The 22,432-nt window shown below is 42.9% G+C and overlaps 1 protein-coding gene across 2 annotated transcripts in view; it reads left to right on the top strand.

Annotated features, from left to right (window-relative positions):
- nkain4 (sodium/potassium transporting ATPase interacting 4) overlaps nt 1–22,432 on the top strand; it is a 42,906-nt gene that overhangs the window by 14,262 nt on the left and 6,212 nt on the right. For both annotated transcript variants that reach the window (XM_079358801.1, XM_079358802.1), the window contains exons 2-5: nt 1,847–1,984; nt 3,201–3,281; nt 9,170–9,370; nt 17,866–17,926. In XM_079358801.1, coding sequence (XP_079214927.1) covers nt 1,847–1,984; nt 3,201–3,281; nt 9,170–9,370; nt 17,866–17,926 — 481 coding nt within the window. The remainder of the gene's footprint in view (nt 1–1,846; nt 1,985–3,200; nt 3,282–9,169; nt 9,371–17,865; nt 17,927–22,432) is intronic.

The following is a 22,432-nucleotide window of genomic DNA, read 5'->3' as shown; positions in this document are numbered from 1 at the left end:
ATGTATGTATCCTGAATCCTATCTTCATAAATCCTTTGGTATTATCGCTGATGTTTGTCCAGAGATGCATATATTAAAGAAATACGGATGAATGACCTCACTAGTGTTATCTTTTCAAAATGGTCAGTGTAAGCTGTGTCAGCTCTGAAAGTAACTGCACGGCTCATCTCTACTGACGTGACTTTCATTGAGCTCTGTGAGCACGGCCAGGTTCTGACCAGAAGATATTCATCTGCTTTGACTTTATTCATTTCCTTTTTTTCAGGAGGATGGGCGGCGGTTATTAAGAGGGGGGGAGCTCACTCGTTTAACTTACACGTCATTTGTGATTTCCTTTATCTCTTATTTATCTGTTTTTTCTTGATCCCGGCTATTAATCATTCTGTTTCTCAGGTTTAATATTGCAGATATTTTGTAGACTTTGTTGCCTTAACACTTGGCACAGGTCAGAGTTAAGTCTTTTTTTTTTGCCCTCGCTCTCCTTCCAAAGCAGTGTTCTTTTTAAATGGCTACTCCTTATTCCATCATCTCCCTCCCCTGCCTGTCACAAAGTCTCATCGGGTTGTTAGTAACATTTTCATTACATTAGGGAGAGCAGCCATAGCTGTGTGTGTGTGTGTGTGTGTGTGTGTGTGTGTGTGTGTGTGTGTGTGTGTGTGTGTGTGTGTGTGTGTGTGTGTGTGTGTGTGTGTGTGTGTGTGTGTGTGTGTGTGTGTGTGTGTGTGTGTGTGTGTGTGTGTGTGTGTGTGTGTGTGTGTGTGTGTGTGTGTGTGTGTGTGTGTGTGTGGTGTGTGTGTGTGTGTGTGTGTACTTTTTGCATGAATGTGCTCAGTGGTGCGTTCCTATCATTTCGGCAGAGACGAGATTCCCTCCTCCCATCCTCTCCCGTCCTCATCCATCTTCAAGCGCTTGGCTGGAAATGACATGTCGACACACAAGGAAACACATCGTTGCCCGAGACACACACTCACACACACACACACACACATGCACACACACCTACACACACTGGGAATTGAATTGTGTTGGCAATGGAATTCTAATTAAATGCTTCGCACTCTCTTCCTATTCCCTCCCAAACGGCTCGCTAATTGAGTTGATGTAAATAGGAACTCGCTGTCTTTAAGGGCTCGTATCGCTTTGTTCCGTTTTTTGCCATTGCTCAGAAATGTTGCTCGCAAAGAGCACAGGTATTTGGAAGGAATAAAACGGAGGACATCATGAATAAATCAATCTTCGTAGACAGAATTGCCCTGAAACCACCGTTTTCACAAGGAGAGGAAAAGAGGAGCCAGCATTAAGACGACGGAAGAATTCCTCATTTTATTGCCGAAGCTTTAACTTCGCTCGTGCACGCACATGGGAATATCTACACATTGTTTGTGAGCGCATGCTTTAATAAGCACATGAGCTCACTGCAGTGGGGTTATTAAGGAAGGCCCATGCCGCCAGTAAAGTTCCCAGAGATTGTTCTCCGTCCTGGAGGCCGTTGGCAGGGCGGTTGGAAAGAGTGAGCTCGTCTTTTTGCTTAGAAGGGGTCAAATCGATTTAAACCTGTCGTTGTTTATTCTGTTAAACTTCCAGCGTTCACCTCGGGGTGCTCCCACAGTCAGGAGCTAAACACTCGGGTCAATATAGGAAAGTTGGCCTGTTGCTGAGAAGTAAATATATATTGTCCTCGCTAAACTATGAAGTGTATAATCAATATGCCAGTGTGTGAATGAAAGCAGACATTTTTCTTGTTTTTTTTTTTTTTTAGCTTTTATGAACCCTGACCTTCTTCGGGGCTTATTTTTGTTGAAGCATGTCTGAACCTAACACTTCTCCTTGTCTTTACCTCCTTTAGGTCTTGGCTTTAGAGAGACAGGTCTTTGACTTCCTGGGTTACCAATGGGCCCCGATCCTGGCCAACTTCTTCCACATCATCATCGTCATCCTCGGCCTCTTTGGCACCATCCAGTACAGGCCGCGCTACATTATCGTGGTGAGTGCACATCAATGAAGACTGGAGGTTCATGTGAGGCTCTGTACCGCCCGTCCATTAATCCAATTCCTCACACTCTCTTGTTAAGCGGTGTCCCATCACTTTGCATTAGTCGTCCGCCCGAGTATCTGATCGGACATGTTGCTGCCTTTCCTGTTTAACTGGGATGCGTGCCTCGCTCTCTTGTGCATCGTGCGACACCCTTAAATCACTGTAATCCCTGGGTAATTAGGGCTAATTAAACAGGACGGGGGTGTTGGGTGGGTGGGGGGGGGGCTAAGGAGCTCATCAGATTTATACCCTGTGCAGAGTTTTCGGACAGAGAAGGTCATTCTTTGAAAGTTTGGATTATTCTTTTTGTTTGAAAAAGCCGCTGTGCCGCTTCATAAACGTGCACGTCAGTTTGCATATGAAGCATAACGTTTATCTTAGAGATGAAACGTTTTTAGCAGCACTCGTGAAGGGACAGATGGTGATGTTAATGACGGGGGGGGGGGGAGATTTAAATGGAGGAGAAGAGAGTAAATAAAGAGAGACGGGGATGTTGAAGGATAGACAGGAGGCTCAGAGGAAGAAGAGACAGAGGAAGCATGAATTGAAGGGCGGAGAGGAAGGAGGGAGAGTTGAGCTCTTAATACAAGTGGAAAATAGGAGGGAGCGAGCTGAGGGGGTTTCATGATTCAACATGTTTTGGTTTTTTTCCTGTTTGACAAAGGCACAGTTTTGCCCCTCGCTCTTCCTCTGACACCTCTGACATTTTAAACCTACAATTCATCATGAGTCAGAAGATTTCACAACCTCCCTTTACAACAATACGCCTCTCTATCTTTCTGTCAGTATATACCTCTCTGCGTCTGTCAACAGGCTGCTGTCTGACTGTACAATTTTATTTTTGGGAACGGTTCAGGTGGTGAATTTAATTGAGCGTCAGCGGTTTGAGAAAGCTTCAGCTCCCTCAGGGTCTTTATGATGCTGAACTTACAGGCACCTTGAAAAGAAGAGAGGTCCTCCGCACCAATTGTTTTGTATAGTGTGTCGATGTGTATAACCCATATGTGTGTTTGATAAAATGTCTTTGCATAGGAGTGTATACATGAGCACACTATCCACTGATTTCACTTTTTAGGAGCGTATCTATTCGACCTGCCTTTTTTCATACCTTGTTCTCTTCATGTAGCTATCGTGGTGCTAATCTGCCTGTGTCTTTGCCCCTCAGTATACAGTGTGGGCCGCTCTGTGGGTGGCCTGGAACGTCTTCATCATCTGCTTCTACCTGGATGTAGGGAGCCTCTCCAAGGTGAGACATTTTCAGTCAGCTGCTTTTTTTTTTCTTTTTTTTTACCCAATCTCCTTTTGTGCACCTGTCGAGCAGGTAAGGTGGCTTTAAATGTTCTTTTCCCTCTGATGTCATACTTGCTGTCAGATGGGGGAGGGAAGTCAGATTGACACTTCACGTGGCTTTTTTTAGGCAAACTGAACGCTTATAAACTCTCGTACCACAGCCATTGATAAGTTCTTTTCCTAAACAACGGGCTGTTTTTTTTGTTTACAACATGCATAAAACACTGATGTATGTTAACTACTCTCATTTAGCACTTTCCCCAAGATTTGTAGTTCAGAAACTAAATAACGTCTACATTCCCACAAGTCATCTTTCTCTTTAAATTACGATTTCATGCTCTAGAAAACACAAAACCAGCTTGCGGATGAATCTTTTAAAGGAAGCTGTGAACAAAGTTTTGCATAACAGTACTTACATCCACTTCTCAAAAAACTGTGTTTACTGCAGTTACATCTTGATTCAGGAATGTCTCACATGTAGCAACAACAAGCAAACTTAGAAAAATGAAATGTCAGTTTTCAGTGGCCATGGTGTAAGTATGTTCGTACACACTGAGCTGTCACAGCGGATTATACTGTCTGAGTTCTTTCTGCTGCCAGGAAGAAGCCTCAAGTCTGAGCTTGTTTGTTTTTCCCCTGAAAAATATTCAGATTTATTTCTGACCTTATGCCAATGTTTGTTTATTTATTTATTTATTTTTACAACAGGCAAAGCTGCTCCTAGATTTCGTGTTGTCAAATATCCCAAAATATAATGAAACATTTCTTTAGCTTTAGCAGCAGCGAAGACGTACATTAGCTTTAATTAGATGTGAGGCACTGCTGCAGGGTGTTTTTAAGCATGTGTCAAGTCTGATTGGCCCGGCGTATTTAACAAATGCAGCCCAATAAAAAACAGCAGTTGTAGCGTATAATGGAACAAATGCAACACAGTAATCTAGAGCTGAATCCTACACTGTACAATCTATACAGTACACACTTACAGCTTCCACACCTCCACAGATGAATAATCAGGAGTTGAAGAATGTCTCTAAGCTCTAATGTGTTTGTTTGTTGCATGTCTGTTAAACTGTGGAGCTTCACCTTATGAAGCTTACAACTTAATAGATAAATTAAAATTCAAAATAATATCCTCCCAAAATGACCCTGTACACCCAAACATTCAAACGTGAATGTTTTTAAAATTACCAAACCTTTTAATTTAAACCACCCTCTCTTGATGTGCCTTCTCTCTCTCTTATTTAACTTCACTCACTGCCCCTTTGATCTTTTTAATTGTAATTTACATTCAAAGTCTCATATCTCTTCTTTTTCAAAATCATCCTCTCGCTTTATCTCCTCTCCTCTCCTCTCTCTTTATCTCTTCTCCTCTCCTCTCTTTATCTCCTCTCTTCTCCTCTCCTTTCCTCTCCTCTCCTCTCTTCTCTCTTTATCTCCTCTCTTCTCCTCTCTTCTCCTCTCCTTTCCTCTCCTCTCCTCTCTTCTCTCTTTATCTCCTCTCCTCTCCCGTCCTCTCCTCTCTCTCTTGCCCAATTGCCCACCTGACCATCGGGAATAATGAGTTCATGTAGGCAACATTCATCTCATACCAGCTCAGACAGCCAAAAATTAATTTCAGCATCACCTGCCCAAGCTCTGGCGACTTTGTCATTGTGTGATAGACCATGGCTCCATCAAGTGTATCTGTCGGTGTGTGTGTGTGTGTGTGTGTGTGTGTGTGTGTGTGTGTGTGTGTGTGTGTGTGTGTGTGTGTGTGTGTGTGTGTTTCTGCATGTTTCCTGCTAGAATAATGAGGCTTGTAGGGGCCAGCTGCTTGGGGCTGGGGCTGGGCATTAACCCGACAGATGGAGTCAGCCTGGGCTCCCAGCTCTGCATATGGTAGGCAGGAGGAGAGCTGGCTAATGGAGCACACACACACACACACACACACACACCCTGTGTGAAGATGCACGACCAAACATGGCACTCTGAGGGGTCCTCGACACATTTTATCATGAAAAGAAATAAAATAAAAAATGGTGAGGTCAATCTGTCTGATTTGCCTTGACTGCTTTTGACAGCACTGCTCTTAAGGATGTGTTTGTATTTTTGTGCGTCTTTGTGTGTGTGTGTGGGTGTGAAGGGTGGCAGAGCCCTAAAGTGAGGGGGCAGACTGTAGGAGTCATATGCCACATGCTCTGTCACCTTCTATTGATCCCTTATCCCCTCCCCCATGGAGATAGACAGACTGACCCGACAGACCCCTGCTACTCGACAAACACCTCCTTTTGAAACAGTCCAAAGTCTTCCAGTGCCATCACTTTGCCTACACAAATGTAAACTTTGGACATGTCAAGTCTGCATGCAACTGTCTGAAATGTCTCTCTTTATTTTTAGCGTTTGACTCTCAGTATCTGAGTTTGTAAATAAGTTTGGTGCAAGTTTGACCCAATGCTGTTTAAAATGTTCATTCATTCTTAAAAGGAACCGTGCGCAACACTGAGAGCAGCTCAAGTCCAGAGTAACAGTGATTATCAGTGCTAGTGTTAAAAGCCGAAACATGAACATTGTCACTTCACATTTGTTGACAGCTGCTCCCTCCCTCTTGGCCACATTATACAAAGACACAACATTTGGTTAGACTGCCGCGCTGATGACACACAGCTGTATCTCCCCTTTTGAACAATCGGGCTTCTCCAAACCTCTCACACATCAGTAATTGTTTTGCAGACATTTAGAAATGGACGTTAGCAAATTATCTCAACTTAAACGCTGAAAAAAAAAAAACCCTCCCATGATGCACCCAGACATCTTCTCCACACACTTGTTAAATCTTTTATTGTCAAGCAATATGCCAGAAACCTGGGTGTGACCTTGACAGTAATCTGACTTTTGAGAAAAATGTAAACCAAGTTTTCCAGTCATGCTGTTTCCAACTCAGGAATATTGTCAGGATGTGACCAATAAACAACAAACACTCATTCCTCAGTCTTTATCTCTGTGGGATTAGATTATTGTCGTGTTTTTTTCACAGGTCTAAACCATGTAAACAGTCGCCTCTAAATTGTGCACGGCTTTAAACAAAAACTTAGAAGGGAGAACATTTTCCTCCTGTTTTACTGACTTACATTGACTGTCCCTTTCTTTTAGGATTGACTTTAAGGTTTTACTAATTACTTTAAAAGGCACTTCACGGTCTGGTCCCGAACTGCTGCCCCCTAACCAGCCAGTGTGCAGCCTGAGATCCTGAGGCTTATTTCATTAGACTGAATGAAATGCCAATATACTGCTCATGGCTGGGGTGTTAATTTAAAGTGAAAACACTGCTGCTGCTTCTGTCTGTGCTTTCAGCATAACTCCGGGGGGGGGGGGGGGGGGGGGGGGAAACGTGTTTAAAATTGTATGTATTTATATTTATTATGCTTGAAGTCTTTGTTAGCGGAAGGGAACGATCTAAAGGATCGGTCATTAATTCAGTCAATTCCCTGGAAGGAAACGGTACTATTATACTTTATCATAGAAGAATATGTCAAACAAAGACACAAAAGTAAAGGGAAATAGACAAGTACACAGTAACTCCACACTGCATGGCAGAGTTGATCAAAGACCGCCCATGACACTGTCACTCCTTTTTATAAAATGAAAAAAACAAAAACAACCAATATCACACTCTCATTAGAGCCGGTGCAGGACTTAAAGAAAGTGGTCACACACATTTATTCTGTGTTGTTTTGTATTTCAGACACAGTAAATCAGGAGAAAAAAAAGCTCTTATCGCTGGATGTAAAGATTAACAGAAAGCCTTCAGGATTCTCTTCTGCAAATATGTATTGACTTCTGTTAAGGAAAATGTTCTTCGCGATATAAGCGGACTATCCTTGAATTTATCATATGATAGATAGATTGATTTGGTTCTTCAGGCTGATTGGGAGCATAACAACAACACTCCTGACAGTAAGTTGCCAGAAGCTTCTTCTATTGACCGCCGACGTACTCCAGTCATGACTGCGGGCTCGGATAAAGATGGCTTCCCTAGCTTGCGGGCTCAATCAATGGCATCTGTCAAGTCATTAGTGTGCACAATCATACATATTGACCTTCAGCTCCCCTTGACTGAGAGGACGACAGAATGACAGAGGGAGATGATAAATGATCAACACTCAGGAAGAGAATCTGTAAATGTTGTTCATGACTCCGGCTGCACTCGTCTTCAGTGGCTGCTGTTTCGTGTCGGTGATGTGTACATGTAAGTGTGAGTGGGGGATGATAGGAATCAGAGATGTTTTCCTGACAGCATTTGGCTCTGTTAATAATGTATGTCTTGTCACTTGAGGGGCAGATGCGGGGTTAGATTGCTGTATTGGGGTATTGATTGGTGTGAGTGTCTGTGCGTCTGTATGTGTGCGCTCATATGGCTGTGTGCAAATTGAACATCGACTGGCTGTAAAAGAGCTACATGTAAAAAGTGCTGCTCTATCTCAAAGTTACAGAACTGCATCTAAAAAACTTTACTCAACAACAGACGACAGGCTCAGACTGATGAAAGTTCTTGTACACAGAAACTTTGTAAGCGTAAAGCTCAAGGGGGTTGTCAATTTCAGGTAGAACACAAATAGCTGGTTGTTTCACCTTTCTTATATAACACATGCCTTTTAATAATCTCAACTTCTTTTTATTGACAACTTGCAATGAAAAGTTTTACTTTGATTTTTTTTCCCCCTTGGTTTTGAGATATTTGTCTCCATCCCATTTTAAGTGCAGGTTCACGTATCACTTTCATTTTGTTATTGAAAAGAAACGACATCACCATCTGTTTCCTGTCCCCAAAACAAAACACAATGCTGGCTGCTTGTAAAAAGGATTAGTTGTTTGTAGCTCTGAAGAATAACTATTGAAGTTTGTGGATTATCCTGAGAGAAATAAACCTTTCTCCCAACACTTTAAGCTCCACAAACACAGCTAGCTTTACCTCATAATGGTTAAAGCAGAAATCATTGACAACAGTTATCTCTAAAACTTACAAGTTGTAATGAAAATGAAGTTTGAAGTTTAAAGTTTATTTTGAATCATGTGTACAGAACAGAGTATTCACACAAGAAAATAATCAAAAATGTATATATATATATTTGTCTGTATAAATAAAATTGAATGAAAAGAACAATGTATATCATATGTCACATCATATGTATATATACATTTATATATATATATGTATTTAAATAAAATATAAGTACACATGTTCAAAAAGGAGTAGGAAGAAGTAAAAAACTGTTTAATTCATACCCCCAATTTCTTTCTCAAAGTTGGGTTAAGTGTTTAAACATAACAAAAAAAAAATAATAATAATAATTCTATTACATTCAAGTCTCTTTGAAACAACTAAATAACTAAATAAATAACTATTTATTTAGTTAACGCGAAGAACTAAATAAATAACTATTTATTTAGTTAACTAAATAAATAATTCTGAATTCTTTTGTTCCTTGGTTCCATGTATGCCAGCCGACCATTGCTGTCTCAAATATTATTATTTTGGAATTAATCAGTGGAATAAAAGTTTGAACATTTTCATTGATTAATGTCTCTTTTTTTATTTATCTAATTTGCACTTATGAGGCCTCAGAGCAGACAGCGCTGAGGTCAGATGAGGACTTGCGCCCCATCTGAGATCTCAGGCGCTCCCCTTATTGGGGCCTGGACCCCAGGTTGGAGCAGAATAGCACTTTTTGATGCTTTTGACTCTTTTCTTTGCTTGACATGAAAACTACAGAGAAGGTTTCCAGAGGAAGCCCCCTTGCCACCTTAATAACACCACATGTGAAAAGCTTCCCATAAAGACAATGTTGTGTTTTCTTTCCCTTTCAGGACAGTGACCTGTTGACGTTCAACATCTCAGCTCATCACTCTTGGTGGAGCGAGCATGGGCCGGGCTGTGTGAGGAGAGAGATGCCACAGGCTCCGGGGGTCCGTACCACGGAGAGCCACTCCTACATCACCGTCATGGGCTGCCTCATGGACTACCAGTACATTGAGGTGGTGCATAGCAGCGCACAGATACTTGTTGCAGTAAGTACACAGTGTTTATGCTAAGGGGAAACTTTTCACGCACAACTACTGACCCATGAAATAATTCCCATATCACAGAAACTCCTCAGGAGTACAAATCTCACTCATTCACAGCAGGGTTCGAGTTACAGTGATTTTTTTCCCCTTCAAACATTTTCTCAATAAACCTGTTACCTATAAAGCTATAAATCAGTAGCCCTCTGTTATTTTATCTATCGCGGCCTCCCTTCCTCTGACCCGGTCGCTGAATGAAAAATTGATCCGTTTTGTCTGGTAGAGAATCCAACCTGCCAGCAATACAGGTTACTAAACGGGTTACTAAAACACTGGAGGGACTGTTATTGTCCTCTTTATACAGCTCTGTATGAATGCTCACATCCTGCCAGCTTGCACACTCGCACACACTCATGTTGGACTCACTCGCCTCTCATTGGACCGGGTCCAGGACGGTCTTTCAGCTGCCAGAACAGCAGGTACTCGGGTTCAGACTTGCACTTTAAACATTTACAGTAACATTCAATTACACTCATTTTTGTCTCTGTTGCGATGTGTGTAGAACACGCAACACCCCCCCCCCCCCCCCCCCCCTTTTTTTTTTTTCATTGTCACTTTGCAAAAAGGATTTAATGGTGAGAGCAGCTTCATGATTCACGTTAGTTTTCTTTTTTTATTCCACCCAATCCTGAGCAAATCTACATCTGGGGAAGCACGGTGAATGTAGTTCATCTGGTAGATTAGAAAAGTAGCAAGATGGAGAAGCAGCAAATTGAACCATTCATCCCATCACCCTCCATGGCAAAGGGTAATAAAATGACTGACCTCACTTAATAGCCCAAATTCTCTGACTGAACCTCATCAGCCTCTCCACTACCGGCAGTACATTTGTGTGTTTCTCACCTGAAATGGACTTTCCTCCAAATGAGATGTAAACAATTGTCCAGCATTTTTAAACATGCAGTTCTTGAAGCAGATCCCCGTGTAGAAGCGTGGAAAGACGCCCACTTTCATTTTCCTGCCACACAGAAAAGATTGAGTTAAAGGAATTAATGAAAAGAAAAGAAAGGAAAGTGAGTCCCTTTGTCTTTGTTAAAGAGGGTTTTCAAGGTCGCCGTGAGAGGCCATTAAATATTTAGTTTGGGCTTCAAGGAGCGCGTTTCATTAAGATGAAAAATGGGGATCCATTGGCGAGGCATCATTGTCATCTGTCTGCTCAGATTCATCGTGAGCCGAGAAGGGATCAGAGCAGAAGTGAAGCTTTCGATTTGGAAACGTTAACCTCGTGTTGTCGCTACAGGCAAACATCCAGGCAAAAAAAAAAAAAAAGGAACTCCAAGGTTTTAACAGATGAGCTTGAAGAGGAGCAACCTTTTCTAACCGGGGTCATGTATTATTCATTGATCCATCACTAAGGGGAATATTTTGCTCAATGTCTGGCCTTATCCTTTTCTTCGCTGCCTACACTGAAACCCATCTCAGCCACCCATCCGACAATACAGATTGTGGCTTTAGTTTTCTGCTGCTGTCATAAAAATAGCTGATTCCTCTGTAAGTGGAGTCTGCAACAACAACCAAAAAAAAAAAAATCCACTCCCCCTCCCCTTTTTATCCTCCCATCATCCTGTCTGCTTTTTTTTTTTTTTTTTTCAACCGTGCGCCGTCTTAGCTGCTAAATAAAACAGTGAAGTCTGAGAAAACATCTCCAGTGAGACGGCAGGTAGTTAGAGAGAAAGACGAGAAGAAGAAAAAAAAATGTGCAATGTGTGATATTCAGTTTACATCTGTAGACATAACTCATACACGCTTGCAGGAGCTGCGTGAGATGTTGGAGGGTTGTCGGAGCGACCTATAAAACAGGCTAAGGCAGTGTGCTCACACACACACACACACACACACACACACACACACACACACACACACACACACACATTTAGTGGAGGTTATTGCTGCCACAGGCGATGCTTTCTTCTACTGCTCCTCTATTGCCTGGTTAACCTGCATTTGGGGGGATTGTGTGGAAGTTTATATTAAGGGAAAAAGAACAGCCTGAGCCATTCTTTTGTTCCATCGCTCATTTCCTCTTTTTTTTTTTTTTCATCTATCCCCCCACCGCCCGCCCCCACCTTCACAATCTCTCATCTCTGCCTCTCTTCCTGTCTTCTTTTCCTGCGTTCCTGGATTTCACCTTGTTTGACCTCACCGTCGATCAAACTCTCAGCGAGTCTTGTGAAAATGGCGACGCACCACTCTCTCCCTCGTTCTGTCATCGTTTCTCATTCACCGTCGTTTGGACTCCCGGCTTGTTTTAGCTTAAAGCAGAGCTAAGGATGCCGTGGGGGACACGGATTGAACAGCCCCGGGTTGATTAGAGGGGTCCCTTCTGTTTTCCCACGTACACTCCTGAATTTGTCTAATAAGATTTAAGCCAGCCTGCCTCTAAAGTCTCCCTGAGGTGCTTGTTCTGAAATGTCCTTATCAGCAGCATGTTATCCCTGTCAGGCGTGGAGCGGGGGTCTCATTAGGCAAGCCATGTGGGGTCTGACACTATGATGACAGCTTTTTGCCTTTACCTTATACTTACACTGGTGAGCCCACCCATTTACCTGCAGTGAATTTCCCTGCATGTTTTCATGCTGTGTTCACACATCAGCTCACCTCTGCTCCTTGCAGAAGCTTTACTTAAAGAGCTGGCAGGAGAAGAAATCTGGTTAAGTTATGTGCATGCGTGAATAGGGCTTAATATTGCTGTGCTGTGCTCACCTCTCGGGTCTGGTGCAGGTTTCGTGGCCGTTCAGGTTCACTCAGTTCAGCTGCTGAAAATGGCAAGGCCACACCTCACCTAGACTACCTCTGCACTTATCTAAAAGGTCAGGCTGCCCGCTTTGATAAGTCCATGTTGTTTTAAAACTACCAGAGCAAACTTTGATAATAATTGATGTTTTCCCCTGTGTGTATGTGCCTCGTGGGGAGCCAACTGCAGGAACCTTTGATGTTTTCATATTTGAAGTCCATCAGTCTCTCCAGAAACCTTTAAAAAAATGGCCGCGTATTTTCTACGAAAAATAAAACGGCTCTGCAATATGTCTGCACCGACTCTGCTGTGTAACTGTTCTGTAAGTTTTACAGCATCTGCTTGAAGGGATTATAAAGATCCCTGGATTAAAAGACTTGCGATGCAGTAGTGAGCAGTTATTAGGCCTGCTGCTTTCTGCCAGGGAACACATAAGGAGGGAGGGGGAGAAAAAACCCAAAGTCCAGTGGAGAGAGATTTAGTCTCCAGCAGGCCACTGAATATTGTGTCAAGCAAAAAAGAAAAAAAACAAACAGATTTTGCAGCGATCAGTTGAATTCAAATATTTGGTCTTATAAAACTTCTGAGTGTTGGAGAGAAAAGAAGGACCATACCTTGTGGTGTGTGTGCTCTGGTTGTTTTATTTACCTGTCCTTTTCACTGAATCCAGACAGCCCTGTTTCACCATTCATGAAGTCAGACCTCATGTAAAATCTTCAGTATGCAATAAAGGGTGGGCTTACATGGCTAATATTCCTGCATGGATGTCCTCTAGTGTCTTTGTGTCCAGGTTTTTTTGGACGGCAGCATTTTGTAATTTCATGTAGAAAGTGCAAATCAGCAGCATAAATCCTTGAATAACCCCATGTGGTCTTATTAAAGCCGTGTGTGTGTGTGTGTGTGTGTGTGTGTGTGTGTGTGTGTGTGTGTGTGTGTGTGTGTGTGTGTGTGTGTGTGTGTGTGTGTGTGTGTGTGTGTGTGTGTGTGTGTGTGTGTGTGTGTGTGTGTGTGTGTGTGTGTGTGTGTGTGTGTGTGTGTGTGTGTGTGTGTGTGTGTGCTTGCGTGTGTGTGTGCGCTTGCGTGTGTGTGTGTGTGTGTGCATTCTTCCATTTGGAGAAGAGTGGGGGGCTGGTGGAGCAAAACAGGTGGATGGTGGTCTCTCTGCAGACCCTTTCCCATCATGTTTTGTCATTAAAACATGCCGCTGCCCACACACACACACACACACACACACACACACACACACACACACACACACACACACACACACACACACACACACACACACACACACACGTCTGATGTTGTGCAGAGAAGCCTTTGCCATGTTGTCAATCAGCGTCCTGTATAATTAACCTACAAGACACCTGCACCAACCCCCTCTTCCTGCTCTCTTCTTTCTCTCCCATTTCATGTACATAACCTCCCAATTCCTTTCATTTTAATACACTTTCATTTCCTCGCACACTGCACTACTATCAATAGTGTGTTCATAAGCTAGTAGATTGACTAAGATATCCATCGATGCACACAAGTAAAGTGGAAAGGAAAAGTATGTACATTTGTATTAATGATTAAAAAAACAGGTAGACATAAACTATCATCACCAGTTGTTGAATTATAGATGAATCTGCTTTATGATTCGTGTCAAATGAAATGTCAGAAATCAAAACATTTCCTACACTCAAAGAGGCAACTTGTATGCAAAAATGTTCCTTTTACTGCAATATCTATGAAAGTGAACCAGAAGGTATAATGAGTGTGCCTCCATGAAGAAGGGCAGTATCAGTCTGATAGACAAAGAAATATCTTATTCAAATCTTCTGTTTCTATTGTGTTTTTTTAGTTTTCTGACTTTAATGACCAATGTTGTTGTACATTTTCATGCCGACTCTCACATTTCCCAGATTTCTCTCCTAAAAACTAGTTTCAAGATCCTCTGAGTTTGATTTACAAGTCGCTATAAGGACTTTGTTTGTGGTTGAAGTGATTTTTTCTTCTTTTTTTTCTGGGGGGGGGGGGATAACTTTAATGAGTCAAGTACAATTCATTTTATTTTGCCCCTTTATTTTCGTTTGTTATAAATAAATGTAGTCCAATGGACCATCATGTGTTAAATAATCTTTTGAATGCAGATGAAGGTGATCAGCCTTTTAATCTGCTCTGTTAACACGAACCCTTCAGAATGTTAGTCTCAGGACTTTAGCCTGGTCTCAGTCTTGTTCACAAATAAACAGATAAATCAAATCTTTGTTGGAAACTGATGACAACATTTTCTCTCCACTGACTGATTAACAGATCAACTTGATATTTTGGACTAAACAAAAACATTCTTATTCACCATAAGTAGGAAATTTTTAATGAATTTTTATTTGATATAAACCTGGCTTTTTGTAATTGTATTTGAGAAATAATCATAGAATACAGTCAAGTATAATTGACCGCTGCTTGTGGCTCCGTGTGCGTTGTCAGAGGTTTTTGTGTGTCTATCTGGACGGGCACATTCACTACATTTCTGACCTTCATTAGCCTATGCTAATACAAGCAACCTTCTTTTTTAGCTCTGCAGCTGGCCATTTTCTCACTCACTCACTCACTCACTCACTCACTCACTCACTCACATGAACACACTGAGCCTTGAAGTACTCTACACCCTCATTATCTGAGAGAGAGAAAAAAGCCCAAATAATGCTGAACTATTACAAATAACCCCGTTTAGTTTCTTCTACATTTACATAGTAAATGAAGGCCCAATAGAGGAAAGCTTTGTGCACATCCAGCTTTGAACATTTATGCCCAACGTTTTGCCTTCCTGCTTTCCTTTTCAGCTCTCCAGTTCACCTCCAGGTTTGCTGTTTGACAACCTGCAAGAAAAGACAATCTGCAGCTGGGAGGGCGCCACATACAGTAAAAAAAAAAAAAAAAAAAGTGTTTTGGAGGAGAAAAAAAAAAAAGTGAGAAAAAGTGCCAACTGCAGGAGAAGAAAATGACTGTCAGCGAAATGAGTTAGCTGAAGTGCTGCATGTCGTCACAGACAGTCTGAGATCGAGCCTCTAAGGACAGGCGGGGGCTTTATGAGTTTAATTAATTTGACATTAGGCTCCTAAAATGATCCTTACACTCCTGAAGTGACAGGAGGAAGTCAAAGAAGGAAGCGGAGTTACTCGGTGTGTGTGTGAGGATTAATGAATGTGATTTAAGAGCATTTAATATGCAAGGATATATAAGCGGAGTTGTCACTTTTTATTGAGGACACTGACCTATATTGGCTGAGGACAGCTATGCCTCCAGCAAGAAGCCGACGAGTGATCACTTCTCCACTCTTATCAACTCAATATATATCACTTTAAATGTACTGGAGGCTGGAGCCAGAGAAAAAGGTAACTGGAAGACGTTTTAAGATCAGGACTTTCTGGACATCAAATGCAAACATGAACAAAAGAGAAAAGAAATCTTGATTTCACATTACAGTGCTTTGATAGGAGACACACAAAGGTTCATATTTACAGTTCTGCTGCTGTGATAGACTTTATTTATTGTGGATAATTAAAAAAAAAAAAAAAAGCTTTATTTTGTTCCTGTGATTGGACACTCAATTGAATCCTTGAATGAATTTCGGCTAATCTCTGCTGTGACATTTTAGCTGTTCTTGTTCTGCTCTGTTCTGCTCGATCCCAGACCCCAGCATTCAGAGCCCTTTATGAAAATAAAGCAATCACTCATGCATCAATATGAACTCATGTGCACATGCTTTGTGCACACGTTTACAGGGGAAAATCCACACGCACACAATTCAGTCGCAAACAGGTTGTGCCCCCTGCTGTTAGCACCGTCTTGTGTTTGACTCTGGCTTTATGCATATGCTAATTCATCTCTATTTTGACTCTGTAGTAATGGACAGGGTGAGTGCAGCAATTACATACTGGAGAGAGAGGAAAAAATGGAGCGAGAGAGAAAATGAGAAAGGGTTATAGATCTTATCTAGGCCACACAGAGCCATTCCTTTTTGTACCGGACACCTGAGTTTCATAAATAAAACATTTCATCTACATCTGGATAAACACAAGATGAGAGAGATAAAAGTCTGGCAAACTGCACGTCATCTTTGTTGCTCTAATTATTGCACTGGCCAAGTTGAGTTAAAGGTGGAGCGCACGTTGTATAAAAAGCCCCCGTCACACATAGGCAGTCACCCCCCCCCCCCCCCCCCCCCGGGTTTTGTGTTTGTGTACCCAGTGTGTGAGTCGGGCAGCGGGCCCGACGCTGCTTTAATTGGCATGGCAAAGTGCCAACTGATGGATGGCTGGCTGGGTGGAGATACTGTCTCTCGGTGTCTGTCTCCGAGTCGATGACGGCCATCTGCCAGTTCCACCGGCTATTCTCAGTGCCGAGTGTCGGTGTACACTGACTTATGTGCTCGCCGTGTGAGATCGGGGCGTTTTTGTTGCATATGAGGATCTGTATGTACACTCTCGCCCTGTCAACGTGGAAAACACTTCCCACACAGATATTATCATCAAACACAGATGAGGTGTGAACACAATACTGACACCTTTTGCAGTAGGCAGAGCTGACATTTGAGCGAACACTCCTGTCTTTACACAATCATTTGATCTCTTAACATCTTTGTTTCCAGACACCTTGTATTTAAGTTTCAATGCTCACTCTCGTTCTTGCTTTGATTCTGGTCTGCACCAACGCCTGAGGGACATTTCTGTCCCACTTAGTTTGCGTGGTTGTTTATAACTTTGTGTGGCTGCTGTTTGGTGTTAGGCAGGTAATATAGAGTTGTTGTTTTTTTTCTTCTTCAAAGAAGATTCCTGCTGTGGCTGAAAAGTGTGCTGATGAATGGTGAGACTAAACAAGAGGAGTAAAGGTGCAGGCTGGAAAGCTAGAAATCCATTGCTGTTGTAGTCTACTGGAAAGTTCCACAAACCGCTGATGTAAGTGAAGCTGACGGGTCCTTTGGCTCCTGTATGTCATCTAAACTAGTAACTTGTCTGCTTCCTGTGTTTTATTGCTTGCTTTGTTGCTTGAAGGAGATCGATTATACTCACTGAGATATTTCAGTCTGCGACACCTGTTGAGGAGCTTTGCCAGATGTTTATCTAAAAAAAAAAAAAAACATACATTATGCTCTCATGTTCATTACTGCCACCTGGATTGAAATGTGCTGCGACGTGTCACCGCCTTTTTCCTCCACTCACTTAGACGTGTTCTTTGTATGACTGAATTGCACCAAATCATGACAACCATAACGTGACCGAGCTTTTTGTGCGATTGGTAAATGACTTCCGCTGTTGAGCGTTGCAAAATGACTTCCACGATCCATGGCGAGATCTTTATATTGCTTGTTTTGTCCAAATCTTATTGATATTCATTTCTCTTTTTGTCAAATACAGAAATATTTACATTTGAAAAGCTGATAAATGGCTGAAATGACACCCTTCATTACTTTAATTGTTCGAGGAAAAAAATGTCTATCCAATAATCAGCGACACGGCTCCAGCTCTCAGAGTGCTGTTCTTTTCACAGTGTCGCTTCGTTCACACATCCAACAGCTCTCAATTGGACTGTTTTGTGGCTCTTTTCCAGATGTTCCGTGTGGATCTGTTTCTCCATCAAAGCAAATACACAGCTGTTTATCACGCCGCACACTGCCGGCTCTGTGGAGTCTAACCTCTCCTGTTTGCTCGTGTGTTCACAGCTCCTGGGCTTCGTGTACGCCTGTTATGTTGTCAGCGCTATCACCGAGGAGGAGGACAGCTGTGAGTTGTTTAACCTCACCCTTACACACACACACACACACACACACACACACACGATGAGTCCTGAAAACGATTATAACAGCCATTTAGGCCAACAAACAAGGCTCCATCTTTCTTCATCTCCCTCTCCTCCTACCTCACCCCTCACTATCGCTGCTCCAACTCTCCCTTGTCTCCCTCCTCCCCCACGCCAGCTGGGCCCCCTCTCACTCTCCGACTCCCTCCAGAACCAAAGGAGCCATGTGCTCCCTCTCCAGATCTCCTTCAGTCTATTCTTTCTTCAGTCAGGCACTCTCTCCCACCTTGTCCCCCCCCTTTCTTGTCTCGTCTTCGTGCTCGTCCTCGCTGTTCTTGTAAACCTGTTACTCGCCTCCTTTAATGCACTCTGGGGTTTTTTTGTTCACTTTTCTCACTTTCTTCTTGCCTTGTTTGTTGCTCCAGCTGTCTGCTGCCTTGCCGGGGCGTGTGTGTTTTTTACGCAGCACGATTTGACCTCCCCCGACTCTTTCCCCAAATACTCCCCTTTCCTTATTTTGCATACATGTGCTTCTCCTGTGGTGGCTCCTCGTGTTTTAGCTTAGTACTCCAGCTTCTGTCTTTTGCTCTGGGTTGAACTTTTAATATGGTGTCGAATGAGGGCAGGAGTTAGCCCTTTAAAGCAAGCCCATTAAAAAGGTAGACGGAAGGCTTTTTCACACTTTCACACTAATTCTCAGGACAGCCTGTCCCTGAAATCCGCCTCGATCGCACATGATCCTCACAGCTGGGGATTTCCAGGAAAAAGTCAGAATGTCATTTCAGGAGTTTTCCCACATGTGTGAAAACGCTGCGAGCGCGAGTCAACACAGCGCGAGAGATGACGGGGGAGCACGAGGTGAGTCACTGGAGAAGAAGGAGACACCCTTGATAAATGACTCAGCTGCTGTGACCTCATAGGCAGCGGGTCAGAGGCCATGCTGGAGGTTAGCCAATCAGAAGGCCAGGAAACATTTGATCTAAGGAGTCAGTGAGAGTCGTAAATATCTGATTGGCAGTGCAGTAACTCTCCAGCGTGCGAAGCGATTTCCACATGTGGGAGAGTTCGGAGCGCTCACAGTTTGGCCTTGTAAATTCAAGCGTAATGAGCGCGATCTCTCTGTGAGGATTAGATAAGATTAAAAGGAGTTTCTCAAGCATTCATATAGGCTGCATGCACTGGTTGAAATGAGAATTACTTCACCTTAGTAACAGTCATTTAGTCCATTGCATACAAAACCAGAGCTCTAATTGGATTTAAAAGCTAGAGAAATGCACAAAGCACTATACGCAATTATTCCAGGTTAAACAGGACCCTCGTGTCATTTTGGTGATTGTGTGCTCACAGCAGCTCTTTGCTGGTCACATACCAGAGAGTCAATGACTGTGAGTCCCCACCCCCACCCACGTTGCCCCTCGGTGCTGGGCAGTACCACCTAATCACCATTCAGCATCCTCAATGACTTTTCCGTTTGTGTTTGTTTCTGTCATATTTGAGCTTCGAGTTTGTTTCAGGTCAGAGTGAAAGGTAATCTGCACAACAGAGAACACTTTAAGACAAGGTTGATGAAAGAGAACTTGGTTTGAAAAGGGCACGTGTGAAGTTTTATTGGTTTTAATTATCATGTGGTTCTCTGATCCTCGCTGTGCTGGAAGAGCAGCTACAACCCTTCCAACTGCGAGCCCTTTGTTATTGTAATCAGCCCTTTGCCTGCACAAACACATACACGTGTATGTGGCCATGAAGGCACCGGTGCAGAGACACGTGTGCACACACACACACACACACACATTGGTAGCTAAACAGAAAGCAGCCAAGGCACTTTGCTGCTCTCATTTCCTCCCTCTCATTTGATGTGAAGATTAAAGCCGGTTTTTTTGAATCTGGCTCCCTGGCTGCCTCAGCATCTCTCCTCCTCCTCTGAACTTTTCCCTCTTCTCTCGCAGGCTTTATTTCTGTTCCCGTTTCGCCGCATAGATGGGAAAATCATGTGTCAGAATCCAATTTCTGTGTGTTTAAGCAATCTCTCTGTCCCCTCTCCCAGCTCAGCTTTAATGAGGTGTGCTTGTTGTAAAAAGTGAGAGGTCTCTGGTCACTCGTTGTGTCCGCCTCATTAAGCACCATGCTGGTCAATAACTTCCACAGTTGATTGAGTCTCGCCAAGAGAAGAAAGGTAGGATGAAACCTCAGGAGAGACATTAAAGATGGAAGAGGGAAATTGGGAAGAAGGAAGCAGAGAGTGGGGGGGGGGGGGGGGGGGGGGGCAAAAATGTCAGAACAAACAACACAAGACAAGATGCTTTACACACATAAGAAGATAAGACAGAATTCCTCTCTCTCCAAGCCCTCGCTCACTCTCAAGGGAGACGGATGAGTTAGATTTGAGTACTCAAGCTTGCGTGAAGAATATCTGCCTGAAACACGTATACACACACACACACACACACACACTCGTAAGAAGCAAAGACAAAATGGACAGAATAACAAGCATCATTTACTATCAGCTCGATTGGACATGGCTTTCGACTGTGTGTGTGTGTGTGTGTGTGTGTGTGCGTGTGTGTGTGCACGCGTGCGAGATCCCCCTGCGCGTGCGAGATCCCCCTCCTCATTCCCTTTGGCCACTGAATTGTGCTCCTCTTAGCGTGTACATGCACTCCTGTCAAAGAGCAGCGTGTAAAATGTGTATCGGTGTTTGTCTACGTTTGTGTGTGTTAATTTGTTACACAGTTATCGGTGGTGAGCAGACACACCGACTGAGCGAGTGGTGGGGAAAATCCTCTTTATAAAGTAGGTCATGGAGTTAGAAGCCTAGCGCCGGGATAAGCTTGCTTTAGCATGTCTGCTAATTATGCCGCCGCCCTCTGTGCTGAGTCACATCCCCAGAAAATCCTCTGCAGCAGACGGAGGAACTGGAGGGCTGTATGGATGTCTGGGTGGCAGTAGGTCTGCAGGGGGTAAAAGAAATGGGGGGTTAAAGTTTTTTTGTTTTTTTTTAAACTATTGAAAATACTTTTAAACGTGACCTTTTTCTGTCTCATGACGTGCAACAGTTGAGCTGAGGTGCGAATACAAGAACGATCGGTGGCTGAATTCCATTTAGACTCAGGGTCCTCCTATTGTGCGTGTTGGCTCACCGTCACACTGGCTGTGTCTCAGTTAAGGGCTGCATCCTTCAAAGGCTGCGTTTGAAAACTGAATGTGTCGCAGTGTCGTGACAGGGCCGTCTCATTTCAAATGCTTCCTCAAAAGGGGCCAGGGAACGCAGCGTTACCTCCAGAATATTGAGATTCTATTGAATGATGCGATGTGATGCGTTACACCTCCTGGCCTCCTTCAAGATATTTGTCTTGGACTGCAATGCTGCACACATTTCGGCTGCATCCACAGCTGTACAAACCGAATAAAAACAAACAACACTCCACATGTAAACCAAGAAGCACATGCTGGTCTGCCTAAAGATAGATTGAGCATCTGTACGATATTTTTCAACGGTGGCCTGAGAGGATTTAAAGTATTGACAAGAAGCATCTTATCTCCCTTGAATGAATATTAAATCAGTTAACAAATACTGACTCTGGCTTCCCTTGAAATGTTGCCGTTTAGATTCCAGCTGGCAACTTAGTATTGATCCATAAAAATAAAAAAAGGTGAGGCTCCATTACTACCAGCTGTGTTTCTATATCTAACAACAGCTTTCTTTTACAGAAGGGTACATGCTAATGATGCTAACACGAGTCCTCTCTCTACATCAGCTTGTCAGAATTAACAACGGTCAATTTTTCCTCAGTGGTCCCAATACTCACACGATCACAGTTAACGACTGCCCAAAGGGACCCAGAACTATGACGAGTCGTCTGCTTTTGAATAGGCCTTCAAGGTCTGCGAATCATTTCATTATTTATTTTTTTTGTAAGACGACATAATAAGGGAAGATGCTTATAAAATGACATTATCCGAGCTGATAATTAAATTTGAGTGAGATTTATTTCGGTCTCTGTTTTGAATTTAAGCCAGTGTGTGTGTATTTCCTCATTTGCAAAATAACGGCCATATCTGTGTGACTTTTGTTTGCGTGAAAGTCTCTGACTAATCACCCACACAGGTGTTTTCATCTGCGCTCCTAGTTTTGTGTCAACCAGCATAAAAAAAACACATTGTGTTTTATTTACCATATAAAAGATGGATATAGGACATTATGACCGGGTCAGTGAACGCATGATTATACATGACGGAGAATAGAACGATGGGGTTCTTTAGTTTCTGAAATAACCAAATGAAATAAACAAGCAAACCATATTTTCTAATGTTGTGGCCGGCTCTTTGGTCCACTCCGGAGCCGTTCTGTTCTTTTAATGGATTATTAACTTTAAATGCACTCTCCGTCAAACACACCTGAAGTTTTCATATGCAAAATAACTGTGCATTAAATCAGCCGAACTCGTCTCGTAGCACATAAAGCAATGATGGCTGTGTAATGGTGTGTGAGG

Source organism: Symphodus melops, assembly GCF_947650265.1.
Source record: "Symphodus melops genome assembly, chromosome: 13".
NCBI classification, from domain to species: domain Eukaryota; kingdom Metazoa; phylum Chordata; class Actinopteri; order Labriformes; family Labridae; genus Symphodus; species Symphodus melops.
The sequence above is the reverse complement of the archived record's forward strand: the minus strand, read 5'-3'. Positions and strand labels throughout refer to the sequence as shown.